This window comes from Cornus florida, unplaced genomic scaffold, assembly GCF_030987335.1.
Source record: "Cornus florida cultivar Cherokee Brave unplaced genomic scaffold, ASM3098733v1 CherokeeBrave_3.0.0_Hap2_Chr04, whole genome shotgun sequence".
Lineage (NCBI taxonomy): Eukaryota > Viridiplantae > Streptophyta > Magnoliopsida > Cornales > Cornaceae > Cornus > Cornus florida.
In genome coordinates this window covers 96678231-96703375 of record NW_026775574.1, presented here as the reverse complement: position 1 = coordinate 96703375, position 25145 = coordinate 96678231, and the positions used below count along the sequence as shown (strand labels likewise).

The 25145-nt window shown below is 36.5% G+C and overlaps 2 protein-coding genes across 7 annotated transcripts; both read left to right on the top strand.

Moving 5' to 3' along the window:
- LOC132304084 (E3 ubiquitin ligase PQT3-like) lies at window positions 1–8818 on the top strand. Of its 5 annotated transcripts, none has more exons than XM_059801612.1 (15): window positions 1–1117; window positions 1895–2006; window positions 2260–2344; window positions 2456–2622; window positions 2739–2818; window positions 3149–3205; window positions 3333–3489; window positions 3597–3745; window positions 4369–4533; window positions 4651–4950; window positions 5247–5288; window positions 5416–5668; window positions 5993–6109; window positions 7103–7184; window positions 8131–8818. In XM_059801612.1, the coding sequence occupies exons 1-15, from the start codon at window positions 952–954 to the stop codon at window positions 8713–8715; spliced, it is 2517 nt and encodes an 838-aa protein (XP_059657595.1). In that variant the 5' UTR covers window positions 1–951; the 3' UTR covers window positions 8716–8818. The 5 variants fall into 5 exon arrangements, with proteins under 5 accessions (XP_059657595.1, XP_059657594.1, XP_059657592.1 ...); XM_059801611.1 differs by having other exon boundaries at window positions 7100–7184; XM_059801609.1 differs by having other exon boundaries at window positions 3143–3205; window positions 7100–7184.
- A 6476-nt stretch (window positions 8819–15294) lies between these two features.
- On the top strand, window positions 15295–24716 carry LOC132304082 (E3 ubiquitin ligase PARAQUAT TOLERANCE 3-like). Of its 2 annotated transcripts, none has more exons than XM_059801606.1 (15): window positions 15295–16291; window positions 16929–17040; window positions 17295–17379; window positions 17495–17661; window positions 17778–17857; window positions 18170–18232; window positions 18360–18516; window positions 18613–18761; window positions 19388–19552; window positions 19671–19970; window positions 20267–20308; window positions 20433–20691; window positions 21013–21129; window positions 22126–22186; window positions 23782–24716. In XM_059801606.1, the coding sequence occupies exons 1-15, from the start codon at window positions 16126–16128 to the stop codon at window positions 24445–24447; spliced, it is 2589 nt and encodes an 862-aa protein (XP_059657589.1). In that variant the 5' UTR covers window positions 15295–16125; the 3' UTR covers window positions 24448–24716. The 2 variants fall into 2 exon arrangements, with proteins under 2 accessions (XP_059657589.1, XP_059657588.1); XM_059801605.1 differs by having other exon boundaries at window positions 22123–22186.
- Window positions 24717–25145: the final 429 nt, after the last annotated feature.

Genomic DNA, 25145 nt, shown 5'->3' with positions numbered 1-25145 from the left:
GAGAGTGGAGAGGGAGGCTTGTAATGAATTATAATTAATTTTAGGCTCCCTAAAAAAAATAAAAAAAATTAGTCAAATTAAGTATAGAAGATAGAAAAAGAAAATTTATGGTACGAAGGGTAGTTAGGGCATAATCTAATAAGAGATGATGTCTTAATTACCGCCTTTAAAATTATGTATATACTAGTATTCAATATATTCTTAAAATCGATAGCCGAAGCTCTCACTACCCTCTCTCTATCGCTTTCCTGTTACGCAACCCAATACCTAGTTCCGCCCCTCTTTGGGTTCTAGGATTTCAGCATCAAAATCGTTCGAAAATTTGTCCAATCTCTTGTATCAATTGTCGATTTTCAATGAATTTTTGATGCTCAAATCGTATGGACTCTCTCGAGTTCGTGTATTTTATTGGAAGGCAACCAGCGATTGATTCAAGACTTAGCTGACCTGCAATCGATCCGAAGAATAGGCGTTTATATCTGATCGGTTTTTGAAGCTTCAAATCTTTTGGGTATTTGGATTTCGTCGTCGATCTGAGGAGTTGTATCTCGCCGCGATTCGGCTTCGGGACGTTAGGGCTTCTTCGACTCTCGCTGCAATCGGTTCGATCTGATTCAAATCTTTGCAATCGGTGTATATTTCTTTGGAGGCCTTCTTTTACCTGTACGAGTTGAAGATTGGATCGGTGATTGAAGTATTCGGCTTTGAAGATATCTTTTGGGATTGAAGGACCGATTGATTTTCGGTTTGAGGAGTTCATTCGTTGGTTCGATCTCTCTCGTGTTATTGAATAGAATTAGAAAACAAAAAAAGAGCTAAATTTTTGTACTCTTTGTATATTGTTGTTTCATTCAATATCAGGCCGATTTTTATTTGACGGCCTTAGGGCCTTGTGTTCGTTCGTGCTTTCTCTATATTTTTTAGCAGAGGGAAATTTTTTTTAAAAGAAATATGTCTGTGTATTATAAATTCAAAAGTGCAAAAGATTATGAATCAATTTCAATCGACGGTCATTTCATATCAGTTGCCAATTTGAAAGAAAATATATTTGAATCCAAGCATTTGGGCAGGGGAACTGATTTTGACCTGGTTGTCACCAACGCTCAGACTAATGAAGGTTGGTTTAATACTCTAGTATGAGTAAAATTTTGACTGTATATTGTTTCATATGATTTTATTATATAAAAGTATATTCTTTCATTCAATCTCCATAGTCAATAGTTTTTTAGTAATAGATTAGGTTCATGAACACTCTTCTGTACCAGAAGTTTATGGGTGTTGAATGTGGCCCACACTTTTGGAAAGAAACACAAGAGAAGAATGTGACATGAGTGGAGGGATTGCTATTATTGAATAGTTAAAACATTGTGGATGGTTTTTATTGTCAAACTTGCTTAATTCAGGGAGAATGGTCAAACTGGCCTATTTGGACAAATATTTAATCTTGCCAATCTTGAGTGTAAGTAAGGTCAAGGTGGTCTCTTTTGGAAAGAAACACAAGAGAAGAATGTGACATGAGTGGAGGGATTGCTATTATTGAATAGTTAAAACTTTGTGGATGGTTTTTATTGTCAAACTTGCTTAATTCAGGGAGAAAGGTCAAACTGGCCTATTTGGGCAAATATTTAATCTTGCCTATCTTGAGTGTAAGTAAGGTCAGGGTGGTCTGTTTTGAGAGTGAGGTCAATTTGGCTAGCTTTTTAGTGCTATTGACTGGTGTGATAATGGTAATCAGGTTGATGGAGGGTTTATGTTAGATAGTTTAACTGATTTGTTGTTTTAGGACGATGGTAACATGCCTTCTGGGGGATTCAATTTTTTTGTCAATTGTATGTGTGGTTATATGGATATATTTGCAGTGGTTTATAGATTTTTCTGTCTGTTGCAATTTCAGAGTATCTCGATGACGCAATGTTGATTCCGAAAAATACTTCTGTTTTAATTCGCCGAGTTCCTGGATTGCCTCGCATGAACATTGTTACTGAACCAGTTGCTGAACAAGACGAGTACTCTCTCAATCCTTTAGATTTTTGACCACTCTGTTGCATTCCATTTGTTTTGGTTTAATTGGTTGTGTTAGATAAAATACATTGTGTTGGTAGTTTAAGGTTGCCCTTGTTTCTGGTAGCCTGCTGGCTGATTCTTGTGGTGCTTATCATTTTGTCATTTGTAAACCATTTGATGATTCTATGATCATCTTCGTATAAGCGACAAATTCTGAGTGTTTGGTTGAGTTCGATATATGTTCTTTGTGTACAGGCCAAAGGTGGAAAATATGTCTGAGGATGCTCAATCAGCAAAGAGTAGTAGCTTCTTTGGAGCTGATCCATCTGGAATGAAATATGTAAGCTCTGAGCTTCTATATTGGTTCGTTAGAATTTGGATTTGTTTTATGGATCCAGGTGTCAGTCCTCATACCTGGGCATAATAACTAATTCATTTGTTGGGTATGTAGCTTGAAGATTCAGAATGGGATGAATTTGGGAATGATTTATATGCTATTCCTGAAGCCGTACCAGTTCAATCTAGCAATCCAATTCAGGATGCCCCCCCTCCTAGTAAAGTTGACGAGGACAGCAAGATCAAGGCTTTAATTGATACTCCGGCTTTGGATTGGCAGCAGTGAGATTTTTTACTGCTTTTGTTGTTGTAACTAATATTGTAATGATTTGCTTTTGGTTAGTTGATGTGGAAATGATCTCTCTTTAGAATCTTATTTTTTGTAATTTTTGGTTCAGTCAAGCTTCCAATGGCTTTGGACCGGGTAGAGGTTTTGGACAAGGCATGGGCGGAAGAATGATGAACGGACGTGGTTTTGGTGATTATCTTATACCTTGTATATTTGTACAATATCTTCTATTTATTTATGTATTATATATAGCATCATGTTGCTTTGTGGAGTTCTGCGCTGATGAGTGCCTTTTTTTTTTTTTTTCTTGGAGGTATTTTATTTTTAATGGTGTGGTTGCTAATGAAATTCTTATTTATTTTCATGAAATTTAACTGATTTATGTTCATGTAAAATTAATAAGTTACACTTAACTTTACCGTAAAATCTTACACTTAACTTTACCAAAAAAATGTAAAATTAATAAGTTATATATATGCTTTTGAGGCTGAAAGTTATGTTTTAATTCTTGAGGTCAAGGATTGGAGCGGAAAACACCTCCCCAGGGCTACACATGTCACAGGTGCAAAGTTCCTGGTATGTTCATGCATTTGATGATTTATTTAAATTATTTGATAGAAAAAGAGGCAGGAGAAGTTATTTTGTTGGTTGAAATGCAACTCTGTGGTGAAAATATATTCAATTGTGGAATGTTATTATTCAGGGCATTTTATTCAGCACTGCCCCACAAATGGTGATCCTAATTTTGACATTAAAAGAGTGAAACCTCCCACTGGTATTCCGAAATCTATGTTGATGGCTACTCCAGATGGCTCATATGCATTACCGAGTGGCGCTGTAGCTGTTTTGAGGCCAAATGAGTAAGCTGATCTCTCTCTCTCTCTCTCTCTCTCTGTCGTTTCTTTGTATCGTCGGGAAGACTTTCTTGTGGTTAGAAGGTTCATTTTAATCATTGTAATTTATATAGGGCTGCTTTTGAGAAGGAAATTGAGGGGTTACCTTCCACTCGTCCTATTGGCGATCTTCCACCAGAACTTCACTGCCCATTGTGTAAAGAAGTAATGAAAGATGCTGTGCTGTCGAGCAAGTGTTGCTTCAATAGTTTTTGTGATAAATGTAAGATTTCTTACTGTTGTATGTGCCAGAAGGCCCATATGCACTAATTGTGCATTCTGATCATGCAAATCGTCGGGTTTTAACTTTCTGGATGTTCTGTTAACCTAGAGTTTATTTTATTTTATTTTTGTCATTGATTCTCGTTTTTTTCTTCCTCTTTCTTTTATTTTATTTTATTTTATTCAAAACAACTGTTTGATATTGGTCTTTTTAAAATTATATGGCATCAACCCAAAATGGGTAAAGCAGGTGACCAAGAACCATGCCTCATGAAGTGGGGGACCTTGGTTCAACTCACCTCCCTTGGGTTTAGATTCCATGGGTTTTACCAGGGTTGCCCAGTACAGGACTTGGGGGTGTAGACTGTGTATGGGGTAACGATCTTACACCAAGGTGGGCACCGTTGGTGTATGCCATAAAACAAGTATAAATTTTTTTTTTGGCAATTGAGGAAAAGCCCCAGGGAACTGTAATTAGACTGAATGTGTGCCTTCTTTTTGGTTTGTTAAGTTATGGTAGTTAGGATTTTTGTTCGTGCTTGTTTATGCATTGCATATCTCTGTTGTTAATTGACACTTCTAGTCTTTGATTTTCAAATTCTGATTACTAAATTCAACTCCCAGGCATAAGAGATCACATCATCTCTAAGTCGATGTGTGTATGTGGGGCCACAAATATACTCGCAGATGATCTTTTGCCCAATAAAACACTCAGGGATACTATCAATAGGATTTTGGAGTCCAATAAATGCAGTGCAGAAAATGCTGGCAGTGCTTTCCAAGCTCAAGGTGTGTTTTTTATTGACATTTTTGTTGTATTAAGATCTTATCCTAGTGAGTCTGTTATGTTTCGAGTTACAAGTTGCAACCATCTTGTTGCGATATAATACTCCTTTTCCCCTTCAGATATGGAGTCTGCCCGCTGTCCACTGCCTAAGATTCCATCCCCTACGCTGTCAGCGGCCTCAAAGGCAGAGCAAGTGACATTGCCTCAAATTGAAGAGACTCAAAAAGTAAAGGAGACTACAGAACATGGGATGACTGTTAATGCTGCCCAGCAAACCTTGGAGAAAGGGAGGAATTCAAAAGTTGCAGATGTTACTGAAGCTATACTTGGATCAATGAGTGTGAAGGAACCAGCATCGCAGGGTAGTGCTCCACTGCCTGATGAAGAAGTGCAGCAAAAGCCAGTCTCTGATGAGGCAGGCAAGTAACGCAAAGTTTTATTAATACTCTGTTAATTTATAGCCAATATATGGATTGTTCTGCCTCTCTCAACATTTTACTAGTATCTGCTGCGTAGATACTGTGGAATTCCACTGCATCTTGTCCCGGACTCCCGGGTCCTATGTCATATTGTGTTGGGAGCTGGATGGGTACATGCATGTAAAATTGAACCTTGCATAAGAATTATCTAAAAATAATGCAACTATGGATTGAGAGATAACTCAATTCTCATATGTTGGAGTTGGACATGAATATTTTTTGACATTTTTTTTCAGGGAAGAAAAAGAAGAAGAAGAAAGCTCACTTGCCTTTAAATGGTATGTTATGATTTGGTTTCTGGAATTTAATTTTACTTGGTTGTTGAATTTCATCAAGTCAAATGAGTTTTAGTTTTGATGACGCTGACACCATTCTGTTCAAATGATTGATGCTTTCAAGCTACAGAGATGCAGTGGAAAGCTTCTCAAGACTTTGCAGCTGAGAATTATATGATGCCTATGGGGCCTTCTGCCTATAACCCTTACAGGACTGGCATGCAACCTGGAATGGAAGAATATGCTGCGCCCTATGGTGCTGGTGCCATGCCTTATATGGGTTATGGATTTGGTCCTTTAGATGTCCCATTTGGGGGGTTCTTACCACCAGACCCCTTTGGAGCACAAGGTTATATGTGGCCTATGGCCCCACCGCCACAAAGGTATGCTTCTATGTTTCTTAATTCACTCCTCTCTCTCTCTCTCTCACACGCGCGCGCGCGCGCACCAGCACCCACACACCCCAGAAAAAAAAAGGAGGGGGGAGGGGAGGGGAGGGATGGGTGTATCTGTATGTGTTTTTTATTTTGGATAAGTGGTGCGGATGGATTGTGTTACCGGATTGTTGATTGGGTTGATTAATAATGCTGCATGTATTTAGTATATATTAAGCCTGTGTGCGTCTTCAATTGGTTAGAAAATTTCTGTTGAACATATGGCACATAATATGTTGCTGATCGTTTGATAATTTTCTTTATCAATTATAGGGATCTTGCAGAATTCGGGATGGGCATGCAGGCTGGACCCATCTTGAGCAGAGAGGAATTTGAGGCTCGGAAAGCGGATCTAAGGAGGAAACATGAATTTGAGAGACGGGGTGAAAGGTTAGTCTTGAAAATTCTGCTTTCCTTTGTGGTGGTGGTACTTTGTTGGATGTAATGTGCTAATGTGTTGTAAGGTCATGTTTTCTTTAGTTTTTTTAAGTAGATTTCGATTTCAGATCTACTCGGGAATCTTTTTTCCCTAAAGATAAGTTGATTAGAACCAGATGAATATCATTGCCAAGTAGCCTTTAGGAGTAGTTTTTATTTTGTTTTGTGAATTTGCTAACAGTATGATAGCCGGTGGCCAAGTGTAAGTGTCTTTAAGGTGAAATAGCAGGTTTTGGTTCGCGAATATGTTCACAGAGTCGAAGTTTTGAACTTCAAGTGATCTCTTCTCACATTTAAATCTAGTTAATGTGACAAAGTTAGCAATTTGGATGAGCTTGCCTAGATAGTAAGTAGATTGTACCATGCTTTAGGCCACTGAGTTAGCGAAGTAGCAGTTTGTGGTTTACAAACATGTTCTTTTAGTCTATGAATTGCACACAAGGGGTCTCTTCTCAATTCAAATCTAGCTATTGTGTCAAGTCAACAATTTAGATCAGCTTAGCTAGATTGTACCATGCTTAAAGCCACAGAGTTGGTGCAAGATACACTAGATCCAGCTTTGTATCTGTTCCTTCTTGCCAGCATATCTTGGTTAATGTTTTGTCAGACTATAGTTTAAAACTTAGTTGGATCACCAGTCCTCTTTCCTTTTTTTTTTTTTTCTTTTTTTTTAATTAAAATATCTTTGGAAGAATTGTACATTTAGTTCCTTTTGTGAAAGTGGATTTGTATGTCTACTCCAGTGTTCTAGCTTGTAGCGGAGAACTCTTTCCATGTAACGTATTGAATCAATTGAGCAAGGATAGATTGCTCTTTTGTACTCCGTAATTCATTATTGTCTGTCTTGTCATAAATGATCATTTGCTTTTGCATTGTGCAAGTAAATTAGTTATTTAGAATTTTATATCATTATGTGATTATAAAATTTTATTTCTTTTACAGCAGGGAGATGTTATTATCTAGAGACCGGGAATTCAGTAAGGAAGTGAGCAGCAGTGGCGATGTATCTTCATTGAAATCAAAATCTGTATGTCTTTTTGTTGTATTTCTCCTTTTATTATTAGTGTATTGCAGCTGGTAACCAATCCGTGAAAGACAGTTTGGCAAGAGTATTATTTCTACTTCTCCACTGTCAAGAAAGAAGAAAATCCCATTTATTCCTGAAGTCAGGATTCAAATAATTCAAAATCTTTTAAAAAACACTAAATATTTTTTGGAAATAATATTTTTTCTGTGTTTTTTTTTTTTTTTTTTGACTTAATGCTCCATTTGATTGCTGAGAATTTGTAGGAAAAGAAACAAGAACCTGGGTTTTTGTGAAAAACCATTCCATGTAAATATTAGTTTCTGTTTCTTTTCCGAACTACTCCCCAGTAAGATGGAGCTTCACATACATGAATTGTATTACCCAAGGTTCATCAGCTTCTGATGGGGCCTTTATGCGTAGACTTAAAATTCAATTTTCTGACTTGATGACCAAACCAGCCGCATAGAAAAATTTTAGATTCAAAAAGCAATTTTTTTGAGCCTTGGCTGGAGAAGTGCCTATAACTACGGTGGTTGATTGGCATTGAACCTAGGGGCTGTGCTGTCTTACAAACTATGAAAGTGTTTGAAGTAGCAATTGATGTCGAGCTCGGTTTAAATGAATGCGCACCTACTGCATTGTGGTGCAACTAAAATATCTGCTTAATTTGTGGTGCAAATCTACTGACTGACTTGGATTTTTCTGTATAGTAAATTGCTGCTGCTTGTTTTGATTTATGCATATTTTTTCACCTTCTATTTCATAAGCTCAAAAAAAAGTTAAACACAGAAGTAATTGGATGCAAAACCTTGATTAACTAGTTCTAATGTTCCATGAGATAGGGTTAGGTTCATGATTTACGCACGTTTTTTAGTTTTAAAGCATTTAGATAAATATTTATTTATATATAAAAATCTAAATACGGTTTGATTCCTTCTTGTTGCAGCAAAAGCCCATCCACAAAACATCGGGGACAGACTCCTACCACTATCGCCACCGATCTGAGAAGCCATCACCGGAATGCCCCATCCGGGACTTGGAGCCACCGCGCCCTTCCGCCAAAAGAAAATCCGACTACGACTATCACCACGACTATCACCGTGACCACCACCACCACACCCATCACCGTTTAGACTCTTTACCATCTAAACCTCCCCCCATCCGGGACTTGGAGCCACCGCGCCCCTCCGCCAAAAGGAAATCCGACTACGACTATAACCGTGACCATCACCACACCCACCGCCGTTTCGACTCTTTACCATCTAAACCTCCCTCGGCACCCATAGATCCACCGCCCAGAACCACCAGCACGACAACAGCAGCAGACCGAAAGCAGAAGGCCGGTGTCTTTTCTCGGATTAGCTTCTCCGAAGAAGCAGCAGCAGCAGCTGCCTCCAAGAAGCGAAACCTCTCGTCGGAAGCTCTGGTCAGTGCCTCTGCTTCATCTGGTCACCACAAGGCGACTTCAAATGGCTATCACGAAGACTACAAGACTTCTTTGTCTTTGTTTCTGAGAGAGATAGATTGTTAGTTTTGATCATTATAGCAATGTACAAATGCCTATCAAAGCGATAGATGGATATTAATAATTAAAGACACAATTTTCAATATACAACATCAAATTATATATAAAAGATGCGATCTTAAGTATCTCAACAGTCTTTGTAGAAATGCAATGTGATGTATGTATAATATATATATATATATATATATATATATATATATTTGTGATTAAAATTTTATTCGCCAACAAATATGCTATATTAAGATGAAACTTAACAAATGGATTATAACTTTCTAAATAATTAATTACTTTATATTTAAAAATAGGTCCATTATATTTGACACATAGATAATACATAAACTTGGTGAAGTAATAGATATTTATTAATCGATATAAAAGACTCCTTGAATAATGTTTCAATACATTGCTGGTAGATTTTTTTTTTTTTAAATGAATTATTTGTTCCCTCAATATTCTCCTCCTTTTCCCTTTTGAATAATGTCAAATTATAAATTTATCTTAATTCTCAACAAGGAACAATTGATTTATCTTCTATTTTCCTCCTGAATATTTTCCTTTGTGTCACTGGTTTATCTTGCATCCATCATTTTAATTGAACAAATAGTTGAGAACTTAGATACTTTTTGGACATTGATGGGACATGAAACTTGTAAACTCCATCTCAGGGCCTAAAAATTAATACTTGAATAACAAAAAAAATTGTTGGAAATGTAATTATATTATTGGAAGGTTGATATAATTTGATTATTAGCATATATATATATATATAATCATTGTGACTACGAAAGTCATCCACAAGGCCCTATGAGAAATTCAGAATTATAATAATGGTAAAATACCTGATATGGCCTCGGTTGCATGCAAAAGCCATTAACCACTGGTCACACTGTATGTATTCCTTGTCACATGGAAAATACTATGCTGCGTTGTCACCACATGATTTGGAATATGTTACATCAATCCATAATAATTATGTCATTGTGGGGATAATGATAGGTTAACTCCGATTTGGGCTTAATGTCTATTTAGCTTTGGACTTGTTTGGATCAACTTCAAACCAAAATGGGCTGACAAACACCTTCCATAGTGTGGGTAGATAGAAATTTATATTAAAAATAAAAAAAGTAAAGTGAATGAAGAAAAACAAAATTTCTAGTACTCACTTGGCTAGCATGAAAATTTTCAAATATTTTATAATTTTTATTTTATTAAAAAAACATAGATTATTATCAAACGTTGTGCATAAATATATGTTATTTTAGAAAGTTAAAAAAATGGGGTATAATTGAAATTTCATACACTTTTCTCAAAAAAACAAAATTTTCAAAGTGTTTTTTGTACGAAAATTTTATGAAAAAGTTAAATGGTTACGAAAAATTACTTTCATACAAAAAATTTCAATTCCTGCTATGTAACTTTTTAAAAAATTAATTTTTTTTTTTTTTTTTATTTCTTTTCCTTTTTAACTATTTCTATCTAACCAAACTAAGTCCTACGATTTTAGTCGGGTTATAACTTTGAACAAGAGGCTCGTGGTATTATATTTTTTAAATTTTAGCATGTTACTTGCATACTTATTTTGTTTCCAATGAGATTTGAATTTTTAGTCTTTTCCTTTGAAAGGCATAAGGAATATCTAAGTCAATGTCCTTGGAGGTGGTCTTAGCGTGACATAAAATCAACATGAATGATATGCAATTGAAATAAATCTTTGAATTGTCACCATCACTTATACACACACATGAATGTCATATTTCAAAGAATATATTTTTGCTTGAATTGTGATTCTATAAACCTCCCTCCTATTATATGTTTATAAATCAAATAGAAGTGTTATTTTTATAAGATCAAATAGTGTTTTGGAAACAATTAAGGGTCTCCTCAAGTTTAGGGTCTACATACGATTCCATAAAGACAAATTGTATATGTGAATCATTTTCCAAGAAAAAAAAAAATGTTTGGCTCCACTATATCGAAACCAATTTTCTCATAATTATTCTTTTTGCATGTATAGAATAATCCCATAATTTTATCTCTATTTGCAAAAGATCCAAAATTACATCTACTTGTAAAATTTATAGTTTAGTCTATGTAAAAAGTGAAAGTAAATGAACTAAATTTTTTGTCGTGTTTTTTATTAGCATATATATATATATAAATAAAATTATGAAAAATTACCATTTTTATGGTAAAATTTACAGTACAAGAAAGGATATTACAGTAATTTTATAAAATTTTCTTGTGTATATTGTAGAATTTTTTTTATGAGAAATTTAAGTTGTTTTGAAAAAGAGAAAAAAATAAAAATAAATTAAATGAGGTAAATTCATCCGCAAGCCAAAGATGTACCAAGTCATAGGTTTTTAACAAAACTGTCATCTTTTAATTAATTTCCTTTATTGACCATATTCACATATTCAATTGGTCCATCCAATTCAATTGGTCCATTATGATCAGGCTAAATCTTGAAAGTTGATCTTTTTAATACCAAGTGATTTGTGCGAAATTTATAATAGGTTTAGGTGCCCTTCACCCCCTTCTTATATATATATACACACATACCTTGAGAACAACTTTAACCCCTATCTTATAGTTTAGTAATTGGGCAAAAACATTCACTTAAACATAAAGTAATTGTAATATTTTTGTTTTACCCTTTTATTCTTGGCAAAAGTGTAAAAAACTCTACGAAATTTATAATAGGTTTAGGTGCCCTTCACCCCCTTCTTATATATATATATATATATATATATATATATATATATATATATATACATACACATACCTTGAGAACAACTTTTACCCCTACCTTATAGTTTAGTAATTGGGCAAAAACATTCACTTAAACATAAAGTAATTGTAATATTTTTGTTTTGCTCTTTTATTCTAGGCAAAAGTGTAAAAAACTCTATGAATTATTCACTTTGTTGCAAATACTCCCCTGACTACAAAAGGTTGCAAATACCCCACTGAGACTCACCGGATCAGCTTTCCGGCGTTTGTTAACTTGAAATGACCGAAATAACCTTACTTATTACTTAAACATAAAACTTCACCCATTATGGTGGGACCCACTTAAAATGTATGCTAGTAAAATAAATAAAATAAACTTGGATTGATGAATTGAATTGGGTTAACCTTACAGAGAACTCGAATTACTTATTCACTTGCCTCTGTTACTCTCCATCAGTATTCCTAAATACGTTGTTGTGTAATATCGTGACATTGATGGTTAGCTTCTTCAATACACAGCAGGAACGTACATGGATTGGCTCTCTCTTTCTCTCTCTAACTACTGGTAACTTCGTTGGAGCTGACTCTTCCGTGTTCGTTGAATCACACAATTTTAGGGTTTTGTTTCGTCTCTCTCATCCGATGCATTCTATGAGCTAGGGTTTTCTCTTTGATGCAACATCAATTTGGGGTTTTCAATCTCCGGGCTTTAACTAATCCGGTGTTGCCTCCATGGCAGCTCCTAGCTGTTACACGCTCTCTAATCGTTCGTCACTTTTCTCTCCTCACTAATCTGCGCCTATATGTCCAGATGATTTGAAAACTGCTATATTCGGAAGATCTGATGGGTTTGATTGCGTTTAGGGTTGGGGTTTCCATTAAAAATTAGGGAAATTTCATCTCTGGAGTTTTTGTAACAATTCCACAAATTGATCATCTTTCTATATTAGAACCAGCAATATTTTCTCTCAATGGATCCTTTGTTTTAGGTCCCAGGGAAGGAGAATCTTAAAAAAACCATGTGTAAGGCTTTAGTGAAGGGTGATGCTTAATCACAGCTTGACGGTTCCTACAGATCTGTTCCCACTAACTTCGATCGCTGCTTTCTTTGGGTATTTAGTCAAAGGGCATTAGAAGCCCATTTTGATCATCAGATCTTTCTTCAGTTCCGATTGTATATTTGGTTCGGGTGATTCAACTTGCCACCTATGCGCTCTTATACAGCAATTGCCTTTACCAAACATAACCAAGAACATGGAATTTCTGACACAAACAAGTATTCTAGCGGGTTTGATGAAAAAGGACAGTAGAATTATTTTGAGAAATAATTCTAACACAGACAAGTATTCTAGCGGGTTTGATGAAAAAGGGCAGTAGAATTATTTTGAGAAATAATAAGAAGACCGACCCTATTTTGTATCATCAAAGATTCAGTGTCTATGCACTATTAAATCTATATATATATATATATAGGAAAATACACTGTGTACGGAGTGGGGCCATCAGACATATAATTATCACAATATATATATATTAAAAGGGCAGTTTGGGCATTATTATAATTTTAACAGGCACGTGACTTTACACATGCCAGAAAAATTGATTCGGTGAGTCTCAGGGGGAGTATTTGCAACCTTTTGTAGTTCAGGGGGGTATTTGCAACAAAATGAGTAGTTCAGTGGTTTTTTTTGCACTTTTGCCTTTATTCTTTCAAAAATGTCCTCTACTTATGTTCTAGCCCTAAATCTGCAGAGCCACCATCTTAACCACCATTACAACGGCCATAGCCGCCACTACCGCCACCACCGCCATTCCCAATTTCACCACTACGCAGAGAAAGAAAGAGTTTGTATTATGCTCCTTCGGAGTCCATGGGTACCAATTCAATCAAAGACCTTCAATCTTTCTGCAATACTTACCGAAACAACTCGGTAAATGTCTTCACCGGCGGCTGAGGCGTGGTCACAGACGACGGTGAGATGAGGTCATGAGTTAGATCTGCTGTGTGGCGGTGGCAGTGGTGGTGGCGGTGGTGGGAACAACATAGTCCTGGCTCAGCGTGAGGATATTGTCTACAGCTGAGGCGTGGCCACAGACGATAGTGATCGTTGGTCTTTGACTTCGATAACGAGACCGTTTTCCCTCCAATCGGCGAACTTGGAGCTGCAGATGGACTTGCCATCGGTGCAGAGGGCTTGGAAGTTCTCGGCGGTGCGGGGAGTGGTGTCTGCGTACAACTCCATCAATATCCGGTCGACCGATGCACCGCCAATCACCATGTTGAAGAAGACTTTAGGGTTTTGGGAGAATACGAAGAGGAGGAAGACGACTACACTGCCTCTCGATTGTTCATGGGCATCGACGCCTCGTTAGTCGCCACCATCAAGCCCGCCTCCTACTGTGCGGATCCAAAGGTGGGGCTAAAGGGGCTTGAGCCTCCCAAATTTTATTTTTTATTTTTATTTATTTATTTTTACTAGGTATTTTTAGCCCAATCCAAAAATAAAATAAAAAATTAGTAAATACATTATGGGGGGCTATTGCTCTGACGAATCTTCTCCACGTTCACTGTTGGCGACGATAGGTTGTCTCACCAATCGTCTTCCTCTTCTTTTTCACGAGCAAAACACACTCTCCTATCTCTACTGGTCTGTCCAATCACATAAAAAATCCATGTCAATTTCACGAGAGTATGGAGCTCACTGGCAAGGCGACACCGATGACGGCGAAGGCCAGTCAGCCACGGTATAAATGTGTCCGGAATGTAGCTTATGTCCTATTTGGTCATTTCATAAATGCAGCTTTTTAAAAATAATATGAAAATTATGTATAAAGGTACAAGAGAAATGTTGTTCTTTTATTCATTTTTATCTTATTATTCATTTTTATATTTTTTTTTCAAAAAAATTGCATTCACTTTTTTTAATCAAACTCTAAATTCTTTCCCTTCAAACTTCTCAGTAAAATTTTTATTTTTATACTAAAAATTTTATTTTTATCATATATCAATATGCCCCCAAATCAAAATTCTGACTCGGACTCGCTTGGAGAGACTTATCTATGTACCATCGTAATGAAAAAAATGTATGCGTTTGATGTTATATTATAATATTAGGCATGCTTATTACTAAAGTACAACTCTATATTGTTCATCCAATATTATATATTATTATTAAAGTACAATCCAAAAATTTCATTCAATGTTATATATTTTACTAATAATATTTTTACTCTCATTTTTACATTCAATGTTATATTCTAATATTAAAATTCAGGTACCACCATATCAGCATGGCTTTTTAAAAATTTAATAATGTGTTATTACATTAGTTTCTTACGAGGTTCTTGAAGTTCCAAAATGAACAAAATTGCTCTTTTATGATTTGGTTTGATTTCAATGTACTATCAGATTAAGTGTAAAATCGATTCGTTCTGATTTATCTTGAAACATTGTCGAACTGAGCTATATGTAACTTACTATCTCTTATAATTTTTTTGAACACACTGAATCAAACATACTTTTTTTACTTAATTTTTTTAAAAAAAAGTTTTAAAAAACAAATTAATCAAATAAATTTAAGTAAAATTTTGAAAAAACTAAATCAAACAAAATTTTTTACTTCTTATCTATGTATTTTTAACAGGTAAAATAATTTTTATAATAAATAGATAAAATAATTTAATAGATAAATTAATAGATCCTAAATTTTTACTTGTTATTTATTGTTTTATCTATTTATTTTTTTCTTGTTGGAGAAACAAAAATTTAACCGGTAACGGCTCACGTGACACAAGCGTGTAATAAATTACCGCCTTTAATATTGTGTATATATTCAATATATTCCTAAAATCGATAACCGAAGCTCTCACCGCCCTCAGCTTCTCACCCTCTCTCTATAGCTTTCCTGTTACGCAACCCAATCCCTAGTTCCGGACCTCTTTGGGTTCTAGGGTTTCAACATCAAAATCGTTCAAAAATTTGTCCAATCTCTGGTATCAATTGTCGATTTTCAATGAATTTTTGATGCTCAAATCGTCTGGACTCTCTCGAGTTCGTGTTTTTTCTTGGAAGGCAACCGGCGATTGATTCGAGACTTAGGTGAACGGCAATCGATCTGAAGAATAGTCGATTATCGTTGATCTGATCGGTTTTTGAAGCTTCAAATCATTTGGGTATTTGGATTTCGTCGTCGATCTGAGGAGTTGTATCTCGCCGCGATTCGGCTTCGGGACGTTAGGGCTTCTTCGACTCTCGCTGCGATCGGTTCGATCTGATTCAAATCGCTGCGATCGGTTCGATCTGATTCAAATCGCTGCAATCTGTTCGATCTGATTCAATTCTTTGCAATCGGTGTATATTTCTTTGGAGGCCTTCTTTTACCTGTACGAGTTGAAGATTGGATCGGTGATTGAAGTATTCGGCTTTGAAGAGATCTTTTGGGATTGAAGGACCGGTTGATTTGCGGTTTGAGAAGTTCATTCGTTGGTTTGATCTCTCTCGTGTTATTGAAGAGAATTAGAAAACAAAAAAAGAGCTAAATTTTTGTACTTTTTATATATTGTTGTTTCATTCAATATCAGGCCTTGATTTTTATTTGACGGCCTTTGGTTATTTAGGGCCTTGTGTTCGTTCTTTCTTTCTCTATATTTTTTTAGCAGAGGGAAAAAAAATTTAAAAGAAATATGTCTGTGTATTATAAGTTCAAAAGTGCAAAAGATTATGACTTTATTCCAATCGACGGTCATTTCATATCAGTTGCCAATTTGAAAGAAAAAATATTTGAATCCAAGCATTTGGGCAGGGGTACTGATTTTGACCTTGTTGTCACCAACGCTCAGACTAATGAAGGTTGGTTTAATATTCTAGTTTGAGTCTATTCCTTCCTCTGTATTTTTGGTTGTTTTATACGATTTTTAACAATAAAAGTATTCTTTCATTCAATCTCCAAAATCAATAGTTTTTCTAGTAATAGATTTGGTTCATGAACAGTACAAGTTTTTCTAGTAATAGATTGGTTTCATGAACACTCTTGTGTACAAGAAGTTTATGGGTGTTGAATCTGGCCCACACTTTTGGAAAGAAACACAAGAGAAGAGTGTGGCATGAGTGGAGGGATTAGCTATTATTGAATAGTTAGAACTTTGTGGATGGTTTTTATTGTCAAACTTGCTTAATTCAGGGAGAAAGGTCAAACTGGCCTGTTTGGGCAAATATTTAATCTTGCCTATCTTGAGTGTAAGTAAGGTCAAGGTGGTTTGTTTCGATAGTGAGGTCAATTTGGCCCATTTTAGGGCTATGGTCAAATTGACTGGTGTGATACTGGTAACCAGGTTGATGGACGGTTTATGTTGGATAGTTTAGCTGATTTGTTGTTTTAGGACCGTAACATGCCTTTTGGGGGATTAAATTTTTTGTCAATTGTATGTGTGGTTATATGGATATATTTGCAGTGGTTTATAGATTTTTCTGTCTGTTGCAATTTCAGAGTATCTCGATGACGCAATGTTGATTCCGAAAAATACTTCTGTTTTAATTCGCCGAGTTCCTGGACGGCCTCGAATGAACATTGTTACTGAACCAGTTGCCGAACAAGACGAGTACTACCTCAATCCTTTAGATTTTTTGACCACTCAGTTGCATTCCATTTGTTTTGGTTAAATTGGTTGTGTTAGATAAAATACATTGTGTTGGTAGTTTAAGGTTGCACTTGTTTCTGGTAGCCTGCTGGCTGATTCTTGTGGTGCTTATCATTTTGTCATTTGTAAACCATTTGATGATTCTATGATCATCTTCGTATAAGCGACAAATTCTGAGTGTTTGGTTGAGTTCGATATATGTGCTTTGTGTACAGGCCAAAGGTGGACAATATGTCTGAGGATGCTCAACCAGCAAAGAGTAGTAGCTTCTTGGGAGCTGATCCATCTGGAATGAAATATGTAAGCTCTGAGCTTCTATATTGGTTCTTTAGATAGAATTTGGATTTGTTTTATGGATCCAGGAGTCAGTCCTCATGCCTGGGCGTAATAACTAATTCATTTGTTGGGTATGTAGCTTGAAGATTCAGAATGGGATGAATTTGGGAATGATTTATATGCTATTCCTGAAGCCGTACCAGTTCAAGCAAGCAATCCAATTCAGGACGCCCCCCCTCCTAGTAAAGCTGACGAGGACAGCAAGATCAAGGCTTTAATTGATACTCCGGCTTTGGATTGGCAGCAGTGAGATTTTTTACTGCTTTTGTTGTTGTACCTAATATTGTAATGATTTGCTTTTGGTTAATTGATGTGGAAATGATCGCTCTTTAGAATCTTATTTTTTGTAATTTTTGGTTCAGTCAAGCTTCCAATGGCTTTGGACCGGGTAGAGGTTTTGGACGGGGCATGGGCGGAAGAATGATGAACGGACGTGGTTTTGGTGATTATCTTATACCTTGTATATTTGTGCAATATCTTCTATTTATTTATGTAATATATATAGCATCATGTTACTTGGTGGAGTTCTGCGCTGACGAGTACCGTTTTTTTCTTTTTCTGGAGGTGTTTTATTTTTAATGGTGTGGTTGCTAATGAAATTCTTATATATTTTCATGAAATTTAACTGATTTATGTTCATGTAAAATTAATAAGTTACACTTTACTGTAAAATCTTACACTACCCAAAAAATGTAAAATTAATAAGTTATATATATATGCTTTTGAGGCTGAAAGTTATGTTTTAATTCTTAAGGTCGAGGATTGGAGCGGAAAACACCTCCCCAGGGCTACACATGTCACAGGTGCAAAGTTCCTGGTATGTTCATGCCTTTGATGATTTATTTAAATTATTTGATAGAAAAAGAGGAAGAAGAAGTTATTTTGTTGGTTGAAATGCAACTCTGTGGTGAAAATATATTCAATTGTGGAATGTTATTATTCAGGGCATTTTATTCAGCACTGCCCCACAAATGGTGATCCTAATTTTGACATTAAAAGAGTGAAACCTCCCACTGGTATTCCGAAATCTATGTTGATGGCTACTCCAGATGGCTCATATGCATTACCGAGTGGTGCTGTTGCTGTTTTGAGGCCAAATGAGTAAGCTGATCTCTCTCTCTCTCTCATTTCTTTGTATCGTAAGGAAGACTTTCTTGTGGTTTAGAAGATTCATTTTAATCATTGTAATTTATATAGGGCTGCTTTTGAAAAGGAAATTGAGGGGTTACCTTCCACTCGTCCTGTTGGCGATCTTCCACCAGAACTTCACTGCCCATTGTGTAAAGAAGTAATGAAAGATGCTGTGCTGACAAGCAAGTGTTGTTTCAATAGTTTTTGTGATAAATGTAAGATTTCTTACTGTTGTATATGCCATATGCACTAATTGTGCATTCTGATCATGCAAATCGGCGGGTTTTAACTTTCTGGATGTCTGTTAGCCTAGAGTTTATTTTATTTTATTTTATTTTTTGTCCTTGATTCTTGTTTTATTCTTCTTCTTTCTTTTTATTTTATGTTATTTTATTCAAAGCAACTGTTTGATATTGGTCTTTTAAAAATTATTTGGCATCAACCCAAAATGGGTAAAGCAGGTGACCAAGAACCACGCCTCATGAAGTGGGGGACCTTGGTTCAACTCACCTCCCTTGGGTCTAGATTCCATGGGTTTGTTTTACCAGTGTTGCCCAGTACAGGACTTGGGGGTGTAGATTGTGTATGGGGTAACGATCTTGCACCAAGGTGGGCACCATTGGTGTACGCCATAAAACAAGTAGGAAAAAAATCTTTGGCAATTGAGGAAAAGCTCCCGGGAACTCTGTAATTAGAGTGAATGTGTGCCTTCTTTTTGGTTTGTTAAGTTATGGTAGTTAGGATTTTTGTTCGTGCATGTTTATGCAATGCATATCTCTGTTGTTAATTGACACTTCTAGTCTTTGATCTTCAAATTCTGATTACTAAATTCAACTCCCAGGCATAAGAGACCACATCATCTCTAAGTCGATGTGTGTATGTGGTGCCACAAATATACTCGCAGATGATCTTTTACCCAATAGAACACTCAGGGATACTATCAATAGGATTTTGGAGTCCAATAACAGCAGTGCAGAAAACGCTGGCAGTGCTTTCCAAGCTCAAGGTGTGTTTTTTTATTGATATTTCTGTTGTCTTAAGATCTTATCCTAGTGAGTCTGTTATGTTTTGAGTTACAAGTTGCAACCATCTTGTTGCGTTATAATACTCCTTTTCCCCTTCAGATATGGAGTCGGCCCGCTGTCCACTGCCTAAGATTCCATCCCCTACGCTGTCAGCGGCCTCAAAGGCAGAGCAAGTGACATTGCCTCAAATTGAAGAGACTCCAAAAGTAAAGGAGACTACAGAACATGGTATGACTGTTAATGCTCCCCAGCAAACCTTGGAGAAAGGGAGGAATTCCAAAGTTGCAGATGTTACTGAAGCTATACATGGATCAATGAGTGTGAAGGAACCAGCATCGCAGGGTAGTGCTCCACTGCCTGATGAAGAAGTGCAGCAAAAGCCAGTCTCTGATGAGGCAGGCAAGTAATTCAAAGTTTTATTGATACTCTATTAATTTATAGCCAATATATGGATTGTTTTGCCTTTCTCAACATTTTACTAGTATCTGCTGCGTTGATACTGTGAAATTCCAGTGCATCTTGTCCCGGACTCCCGGGTCCTATGTCATATTGTGTTGGGAGCTGGATGGGTACATGCATGTAAAATTGAACCTTGCATAAGAATTATCTAAAAATAATGCAACTATGGATTGAGAGAGAAATCAATTCTCATATGTTGGAGTCGGACATTAATATTTTTTGACATTTTCTTTCAGGAAAGAAAAAGAAGAAGAAGAAAGCTCGCTTGCCTTTAAATGGTATGTTATGATTTGGTTTCAGGAATGTAATTTTACGTGGTTGTTGAATTTCATCAAGTCAAATGAGGGTTTTTAGTTTTGATGATGCTGACACCATTCCGTTCAATTGATTGATGCCGTCCAGCTACAGAGATGCAGTGGAAAGCTTCTCAAGACTTTGCAGCTGAGAATTATATGATGCCTATGGGGCCTTCTGCCTATAACCCTTACTGGACTGGCATGCAACCTGGAATGGAAGGATATGCTGCGCCCTATGGTGCTGGTGCCATGCCTTATATGGGTTATGGATTTGGTCCTTTAGATGTCCCATTTGGGGGGGTCTTACCACCAGACCCCTTTGGAGCACAAGGTTATATGTGGCCTATGGCCCCACCACCACAAAGGTATGCTTCTATGTTTCTTAATTGACTCTCCTCTCTCTCTCTCTCTCTCTCTCTCTCTCACACACACACACACACACACACACACACACCCACACATCCAAAAGGGAAGGGGGGGGATTGGGTGTATCTGTATGTGTTTTTGGATAAGTGGTGCGGATGGAATGTGTTTTACCGGATTGTTGATTGGGTTGATTAATAATGCTGCATGTATTTAGTTTTTATTAAGCCTTTGTACGTCTTCAATTGGATAGAAATTTTTTGTTGAACATATGTCACATAATATTTTGCTGATTGTGTGATAATTTTCTTTATCAATTATAGGGATCTCGCAGAATTCGGGATGGGCATGCAGGCTGGACCCATCTTGAGCAGAGAGGAATTTGAGGCTCGGAAAGCGGATCTAAGGAGGAAACGTGAATTTGAGAGACGGGGTGAAAGGTTAGTCTTGACTGTTCTGCTTTCCTTTGTGGTGGTGGTACTTTGTTGGATGCAATGTGCTAATGTGTTGTAAGGTGATGTTTCCTTTAGGTTTTTTAAGTAGATTTCGATCTTCAGTTTATTTATTTCAGATCTACATGCGAATCTTTTTTCCCTAAAGATAAATTGATTAGAACCAGATGAATATCATTGTCTTGAGTAGCCTTTAGGAGTTGTTTTTATTTTGTTTTGTTGAATCTGCTAACAGTATGATAGCCAGAGGCCAAGTGTAAGTGTCTTCAAGGTGAAATAGCAATTTTTGGTTCGCGAATATGTTCGGAGAGTCGAAGTTTTGAACTTCAAGTGATCTCTTCTCACATTTAAATCTAGTTAATGTGACAAAGTCAGCAATTTGGATGAGCTTGCCTAGATAGTAAGTAGATTGTGCCATGCTTTAGGCCACTGAGTTAGCGAAGTGGCAGTTTGTGGTTTACAAACATGTTCTTTTAGTCTATGAATTGCACACAAGGGGTCTCTTCTCAATTCAAATCTAGCTATTGTGTCAAGTTGGCAATTTCGATGAGCTTACCTAGATTGTACCATGCTTAAAGCCACTGAGTTGGTGCATGATACACTAGATCCAGCTTCGTATCTGTTCCTTCTCGCTGGCATATCTTGGTTAATGTTATGTCAAACTATAGTTGAAAACTTAGTTGATCACTAGTCCTCTCTCATTTTTTTTTTTTTTAAAATATCTTTGGAAGAATTGTACGTTTAGTTTCTTTTGTGAAAGTGGATTTGTATGTCTACTCCAGTGTTCTAGCTTGTGGCGGAGAACTCTTCCCATATAACGTGTTGGAATCGATTGAGCAAGGATAGATTGTTTTTTTGTACTTTGTAATTCATTATTGTCTGTCTTGTCATATATGATCATTTGCTTTGCATTGTCCATGTAAATTAGTTATTTAGAAATTTATATCATTATGTGATTATAAAATTTTATTCCTTTTACAGCAGGGAGTTGTTCAGTAAGGAAGTGAGCAGCAGTGGCGATGTATCTTCATTGAAACCAAAATCTGTATGTCTTTTTGTTGTCCAAATTTCTCCTTTTTTTATTAGTGTACTGCAGCTGGTAGACTCCTTGTTTGCAAGCAACAAATTGGCAGGACCAATCCGTGAAAGACAGTTTGGCAAGAGAATTATTTCCACTTCTCCACTGTCAAGAAAGAAGAAAATCCCATTTATTCCTGAAGTCAGGATTGAAATAATTCAAAATCTTTTTAAAAACACTAAATATTTTTTTGAAATAATATTTTTTCTGTGTTTTTTGTTGTGTTTTTTTTTTTTTTTGACTTAATGCTCCATTTGATTGCTGAGAATTTGTAGGAAAAGAAACGAGAACCTGGGTTTTTTGTGAAAAACCATTTCATGTAAATATTAGTTTCTGTTTCTTTTCCGAACTACTCCCCGGTAAGATGGAGCTTTAAGTTGGAAATGGAGAAGGGGTTGCACATAGATGTATTTTAAGTTATATAAGAGTTTACCCAAGGTTCATCAGCTTCTGATGGGGCCTTATGACTTAAAATTCAATTTTCTGACTTGATGACCAATAGAAAAATTTTAGATTCAAAATTTGAGCCTTGGCTGGAGAAGTGCATTTGACTACGGTGGTTGATGGGCGTTGAACCTAGGGGCTTCGCTGTCTTACTAAACTATGAAGTGTTTGAAGTACCAATTGATGTCATGCACTGTTGAAATGAATGCGCACATACTGCACTGTGGTGCAACTAAAATATTTGCTTAATTTGTGGTGCAAATCTACGGACTGACGAGCTACTTGGATTTTTCTGTATAGTAAATTGCTACTGCTTGTTTTGATTTATGTATATTTTTTCACCTTCTATTTCATAAGCTCAAAATAAAGTTACAAAGAGAAGTAATTGGATGCAAAAGCTTGATTAACTAATTCTAATGTTCCATGAGATTGGGTTAGGTTCATGATTTACGCACAGTTTTAGTTTTAATGCATTTAGTCTTGCATGTAAACTAGCTTAGTTATTTGTTTGTTGGAATGGTGCTCTGAAGGTCATAAATATTGGTTTTTTTTTTTTTTTTTTATAAATAAAAATTAAAAAAAATAAAGAAAGTTGATAAATGATTCACCTGAATTCACTAATTTACTTCTGAAAAATGATGTGCTGGGGTCTGAAGATGCGTCCCCCGCCCCGCCCCGCCCCGCCCCGCGGAGGACTTGAATATTTTTCACCAGAATTGGAGAATAAACCACTAAATTACCACGATTTTATTTTAATCTATAAATTTAATTTTTATTATAAAACATTGTGGACTTTTGTAGTTTTGATACGGTACATTAAGAATTTTTTTTTTTTTTTTTTTTTCGTGAAAAAAAAATGTCCCATTTGGTGTGTCGAGAGATTTAAAAAGAACGAAAAAAGAGAGACTGAAATACTGAAATGTAGAGAAATAAAAAAAGAAAATAAATAAAGATAGAAACACGTGGTAGGTCAACGCCTTGCGTTTTGGACTTTTTCTTCTCTTTTATGTATTTTTTTTTTTTGCCAATTTTTTGTACTTATATATGTTGATGATTCCCTGATAAATATTTATGTATATATAAAAATCTAAATACGGTTTGTTTCCTTCCTGTTGCAGCAAAAGCCCATCCACCAAACATCGGGGACAGACCACCACCACTATCGCCAACGATCTGAGAAGCCATCGCCGGAACGCCCCATCCGGGACTTGGAGCCACCGCGCCCTTCCTCCAAAAGGAAATCCGACTACGACTATCACCGTGACCACCACCACACCCACCACCGTCCAGACTCTTTATCATCTAAACCTCCCTCAGCACCCATAGATCCACCGCCCAGAACCACCACCACGACAACAACAGCAGCAGACCGAAAGCAGAAGGCCAGTGTCTTCTCTCGGATCAGCTTCCCCGAAGAAGAAGCAGCAGCAGCAGCAGCGGCTGCCTCCAAGAAGCGAAAGCTCTCGTCGGAAGCTCTGGTCAGTGCCTCTGCCTCATCTGGTCACCACAAGGCGACTTCAAATGGCTATCACGAAGACTACAAGACTTCTTCTTCCTCTCTGAAGAAGCCGGCACCGGCAGCGACATCAAGGAAGAGTGCGAGTGTTGCTGTGGATTATGATTCGAGCGACGACGAGCGGCATTTCAAGAGGAGGCCCTCGAGGTACGAGGCATCACCGCCGGCGGCAAACGTAATGGAGTGGGAAGAAGAGGCCAGGCATTCGAGAGGATCGAGGGAGCGAGAACGAGATCGAGGAAGAGATGGTTACAGTAAGCACAGATAGGTTTAGAATGAGTCCGGGCTTCTTCTCCAATCTGAGACACAGCCATTAGAGACTCTCTCCCCCCCTCTCTCTCTCTCTCTCTCTTCCCTCGTTGAAGTTTTGTATACGAATGATGATGACCCCATTGAAGGAGGGGGAGAGAAACCTGTTGCAGGGGGATCTTTGAAATTTGAGCTTTGTATTTAATAAACCATACATTGATCGTTATTTTAATGTGATTGGTTGTTTTACCTAACAATGGTCTTAATCACATTTTTGTTCTTGCTTTATTTTTTAAATGCTTATATTTTCTGTGATTGCACGTGGAATCTCATTGGTTCGGTTGTATTAAATGATAAAATCAAAGTGAAAGTCTTCAGTTGAAATTTTACAAAAAAGGAAGTATTATTTACTTAATAACTTTATTCCAAATAAATTGAGTGTTTATAAACTAAATACATTGCAATATTATTATTAAATGAGTACTAAAGATAAATAATTATAGCAATGATTTTGTAAAATTGATATGGGTTTTGAATAAAACTTTGTGGAGACTTAAAAATGAGTATGTAACATTAGGGTAAAGTACAATGGTGCCTCCTTGAGGTTTGTTATAAGGACATTCATATACAAGTTAGTTTGTATTTGGACAATGACACCCCCTATCAAAAATTTCAGCCAAACAACCCCTAAAAAGTTGGTAAAAGACGATATTACCC

Coding starts and splice junctions, on each gene's coding strand:
- LOC132304084 (XM_059801607.1), top strand. CDS start 952: ATGTCTGTGTATTATAAATTCAAAAGTGCAAAAGATTATGAATCAATT. Junction 3,490..3,596: donor GCTGTTTTGAGGCCAAATGA/GTAAGCTGATCT, acceptor TAATTTATATAG/GGCTGCTTTTGAGAAGGAAA. Junction 5,669..5,992: donor ATGGCCCCACCGCCACAAAG/GTATGCTTCTAT, acceptor TATCAATTATAG/GGATCTTGCAGAATTCGGGA.
- LOC132304082 (XM_059801605.1), top strand. CDS start 16,126: ATGTCTGTGTATTATAAGTTCAAAAGTGCAAAAGATTATGACTTTATT. Junction 17,662..17,777: donor CCGGCTTTGGATTGGCAGCA/GTGAGATTTTTT, acceptor TTTTTGGTTCAG/TCAAGCTTCCAATGGCTTTG. Junction 18,517..18,612: donor GCTGTTTTGAGGCCAAATGA/GTAAGCTGATCT, acceptor TAATTTATATAG/GGCTGCTTTTGAAAAGGAAA.